The sequence below is a fragment of the Medicago sativa genome, chromosome 6 (assembly GCF_051527215.1).
Source record: "Medicago sativa cultivar Bolivia chromosome 6, Bolivia_mono, whole genome shotgun sequence".
NCBI lineage: Eukaryota > Viridiplantae > Streptophyta > Magnoliopsida > Fabales > Fabaceae > Medicago > Medicago sativa.
In genome coordinates this window covers 36,535,628-36,540,440 of record NC_140754.1, presented here as the reverse complement: position 1 = coordinate 36,540,440, position 4,813 = coordinate 36,535,628, and the positions used below count along the sequence as shown (strand labels likewise).

Genomic DNA, 4,813 nt, shown 5'->3' with positions numbered 1-4,813 from the left:
ACAGGGAAAAAAATGGAGCATGAGTATAGCCATTTTACCATCATTCTTCAACTGGCCCAATGATGTTAAAGATATCTGAAATATTTGAAAAAGATATTGGTCCCTAAAGGGGCAAGCTACCCTTCAATGCCTTGTTGCAGGTAAACCAGCATTCGCCTGAGACAGGACACAGAAGTCTAGCAAACTGAACATAGTTCGAAAACACATACAACTTAAACAAAATATGCAATAGCTAAGTTAAGGAATCTTTGACCTGTTGAATTGATTCACACTTAACTATAATGGTTCAGCTATGTAGAATAGAAAATACGGAAGTACTGAACATGGTAAATGTTGTATGAGAATAATGTGATATCAAACATAATGTCTAACCTGATTCATCTCAGAAATAAGCTAATTCAATATCTTCAAACCAATGATGTTAAAGATATCTGGAACAAATAAATGACACTGACCAGAATATGTAAATGGAGAACTCATGGACTGCGAATATTGAGGATCTTCAGCTAATTTAGAAACAATTAAATCAATTGCACGCATCTGCTCTTCTAAAGTTCCTATCACTATTACTATCCTATCATTTTGCCCAATAGTAACTATTATTTTGCAGAGATATTTTAATGCCAGCTTGAGATTCTTCAATGAATGACCTGATGAAAGGAAAACAATGCATAAGGTAAGCTTTTCACCCCCATCTCTGAATAACATTAAAAAAATAAACAAAGAGAAAGAATCATGCGATGAAAAATAACAGCTGGCCTGACAATAACATGCTTATTTTAGTTGCAGGGGAAGCATAGGTCATAGGGATATAAAAGCTTTGACACCAAAGAACCAGCATTCATATAAGAGACAACCTCTTGAAATCAAAACATAAATATGGTAAACAAGTAAGCCCTGCAACTTGACAAAGAAAATGAATGGTACCTAATGGTAGCACCTCCCTTCCATATTATTCCACCACAAGAACCATTAGGAACAATGAGCCTCACTTTTGTTTTTAGCTCAACATCATTGTCATCCTCGCTGTGAAGCTAATCATATAAAGCAAATTAAGCTCAGAAGCCAACAATGCAAGACATTTTTATTCTAGTAACTAATTGAATGAATATCATATTTTTTATTCTAGTAACTAATTGAATCAATATCATGGTTATTACCTCACTGAGCAACTTTGAAAGAATGAGCTCTGCAGCTCCTAGTACTTCATTGATTGCACCAAATACCATGATAATCCGATCAGTGGTTCCAGGGAAGAATTCATTATTGCGTGACAACTGGATTCGTGCTCCAGATTGAGACTGAAAATCAGTGATAGTTGAAAATGTTCAATACACAATACAGTTCTCGAGCATATAGCATGAGCATCAGTACCTCCTCAAAGCGAAGATGCACATCAATATATTTTCCATCTGTCCTCGAGCTCTTCTCACTCATTCGATAAACCAGATTCTCAGCTAGTGCAGATATTGAAGAAAACCTCAATGCTTGATAATTAGTAAGACGTCTTAGAAATTGTATATGCGGAGGGACAATCATTGCCAAACGATTAGCAAACGGAGCTATTCGAATAACCCTGCATAAGTTTGCCCAAATAAAGTTCCTTTCATCAAATTGTTTGGTTAAAATTGAGTTGTGTCGACTGCCTAATATGGATTCACAGTACAAGTTCACTCCAAAACCAATACAGAGAATAAGAAATGAGGGCAAAGTGGTCTAATACCTACCCTTCCTTTTGCAAGATAGGATGAACAACTCCAAGGTAATAACTGACAGGAGCCCAAGCTTCGACTCTGATGCTAGTTATATTAGTCATATTGTAATTATGTCTCTCCATTATTGCCTCAGGAAGTTCTTTAACCGCCTTCACATTACCATCAAGTGTGGATATAAAATGATCTTCATCATATATATCCCCAAATTCACTGTACACAAAATAACATTATTTAAAATAGATAAGTGAATGCAGAAATGAAATCAGGCATAAAGGTTTATTTAGCCTAATATTGTTGACTACGGGTATATTTAATAATTAATTGTTTGCATGGGCGGTTCTACGAGAAAATACACACACCAAATGAGGTACGATTTCAGTATCTTCTAGTTAAAGGCTCAAATGTTAAACAAGTAATGCTTGACCAACGGCATCATAAACATAGCATAAAGTTAAAAGTGCTAAATAATCTAATTCAAAAAGTATATCCCAGGAGAATTAGCCTCTAGCGTAAGTTTTGTATAGGAAGTAAAATTAATGTACTACTTATAACATAAAAAACAACGTTGACATGGCACTGATTATGGGAAAATGACTAAATTAAATAACCTTTTGAAACATATTTACATCAAATATTTTATGAGTTACATAGGAAAGTTTCTTAAAAACTATTGAATGGAAATTCTATTTTCTTCTTTTCTTTTTGGCATGCGGTATAGTTTTCTTAGGAAAGGATTCAAATCCATTATCCCCATTTCATTCTGTGTCCCTCCTATTGAATAATAACAGCCTAGCAAATAATTTTCTCTCTGAAATTGGAAATATTTTTACCATTTGCTATCAGTTTTTTCCTCAAGAGTTGCCATTATACAATATGATAGATTTAAAAATCAGCCTAAAAAAGGCAGCAGTGAGTGCCTTTGTTTTATATCTAAAAATATTGTAAATAGTCATTTGATGGAAGACAAAACTTCAGTTCATAAGAAATTGCTTCAAGGCACATTGTTAGTTTACATAAACAAGAATATAAAGGAAACACACACCTACTAGATTAAGCAACACAGCTAAAGTTAATTATGAAAACGGTCATGCTAACAAGTGTCATAAACTCACTGTTTAAGGAATTTAATTCAAAATATCTTTGATACAAAAAGTAATTAATTCAATCTCTACCAAATTATGGTAAAAACTGTGTAGAATAGTTTTAGGATGCGATTGCGGTCCTAGTTGTGGTTGTGCTGCGAACTTTGATATTGGAGGACAACGAGGCAAATGCAACCGGATATATGAACCTTTACACAAATCTCTAATATGAACAACATATGAAAGATTCACAAGCATTACACTAATATGAACAACAGAACTACCTACATTTAATTGAGAAAGAAGTAGAGAACAAGTCGAGTATGTCGAAGAAATGACAGTATATTCTATAACTAAATGCAATACTTAAATATATGAACAAATCCTACATCTGTCTTTCTTTACCAAAAACAACAGAGATCTTATGTCCACTTTTTATCCATTTAAACACCGACATGTTGACAAGCTACATTCGCCACTACTTCTCAACACAAAACATCGTAAAATATAATTTAGACACAAACCATCAGAACTTCAAATCTATGTGAAGTGAATGGATTCAAAACTTAAGATCACAAATCAGAGACAAAAACATAAAGCAAAACTAGAATTACATAATTATTTCATCTATTAAGCTCAAAACTAATTAATGTGGAAATAAGCACTTATTTCAAGCTTATTTCACAAATTAATAGCCTGATTAGATTGACTTACGTGAACTTATTTACAGAAATAAGCACTTATGAGTTGTAAGATTTAAAAATCAACTTATGAGGTGTCCATGTGTTGTTTTTTAGCTTTTGAAAATAACTTATAGCTTATCTACAAACGTTTTGAAGCAGTTTGTTATAACTTATTATCATTTTGAATGCCTAAGTCCGTATTCACACACATGTTAAATTGAAAAATCAAATCAATCATAGCAATTGCAACTGAAAATCAAATCTAGGAAAAAGCTTCAACTCATCCACAATCATAATCTCGTTATTCATAATCAATCACTCACATATAATATTGCAATATTCAGAACAGCAAATTGAGTTAAATAATCATAAAATACGAGTTAAGCATAGTTTTATATACCTGAAATCAATGACAGATCAGAGAAAATGCGGTGGCGTCGGTTGCGAAGCGGAGAGCTTTTGATGTGAGATCGAGGAAAAGTGAGAACCAGAGATTCAGTGCTGAATCAAGGATTGGGTGAACCAGGAATGAATCGGCGATGGTGCATGCGATGTTGAATCCGAGATTTGATGATGAAGAAATTGTGAATAAATCGACGATGGTGATGGATCAGAGATGGTGATAAACCGGAGATGTGAGATTGGAGAGGTGGGTGGAGATCGGCGCTATGGTGGTGTTGCGGTGGAGATCGGCGCTACGTGGTGCTGCGGTGGAGATCGGCGCTCCGATGGTGCTACGGTGGAGATCGGCGAAGGTGAGAGAATTTGTGTTTAGATCGCGAAACGGTGGAGTGTGTTATGTGAGAACGTGTTTTTTTTGTTTTTTTAACAAAAAAAAAAAATTGACATAAAATTATTTTAAATATAAAAAATCTAAATAAACTAATTTCTGTAAAATGGTAGCTGATTATTTTGATATTTGCTACCATTACATTCCATGCATATCTTATATTTTCTTGTAGTGTATGAATCTGAACAGATTTTTCCCTTCAGCCTAAATGCACTCTTTTATTTCAAAAGAACAAAATTAATTTTGTTGACAAATCACTGTTCCTAATCTCATAGTAAAACTGTTCCTAATCTCATAGTAAAATCGAGGGGTTTCGTCTGTTGAATAGTTACCTATACTCTAACATGTATGGTACTTGAATGTATGTGAGCTATTTTTCTCATTTTACTTGCTCAATGTAAATTATGTAATCATTTATGTTGGAATGCAAACTATATGCAGTCACCTCTCTTTTTTCTTTCCACCTGCATTATTTTTCTATTTTTCTGGACAAAATAAATCAACAATAGTGATTGTGAATCCAACAAATTCAACAACTCACAT

The 4,813-nt window shown here is 33.7% G+C and overlaps 1 protein-coding gene across 1 annotated transcript; it reads right to left on the bottom strand.

Moving 5' to 3' along the window:
* Positions 1-300: 300 nt before the first annotated feature.
* LOC146914873 (O-fucosyltransferase 10-like) lies at positions 301-2,580 on the bottom strand. The gene is made up of 6 exons (XM_085721158.1): positions 2,546-2,580; positions 1,728-1,925; positions 1,375-1,576; positions 1,161-1,301; positions 928-1,034; positions 301-650 (listed from the first exon to the last, which is right to left on the bottom strand). The coding sequence occupies exons 1-6, from the start codon at positions 2,578-2,580 to the stop codon at positions 578-580; spliced, it is 756 nt and encodes a 251-aa protein (XP_085577284.1). The 3' UTR covers positions 301-577.
* Positions 2,581-4,813: the final 2,233 nt, after the last annotated feature.

Bases quoted from the DNA above. Each gene is read 5' to 3' on its own strand.
- LOC146914873 (XM_085721158.1), bottom strand. From the start codon at position 2,580: ATGGCAACTCTTGAGGAAAAAACTGATAGCAAATG. The intron at 1,035-1,160 runs GTAATAACCATG...TTATATGATTAG, and splicing joins TTTCAAAGTTGCTCAGTGAG to CTTCACAGCGAGGATGACAA. The intron at 651-927 runs GTACCATTCATT...TCCTTTCATCAG, and splicing joins AAGGGAGGTGCTACCATTAG to GTCATTCATTGAAGAATCTC.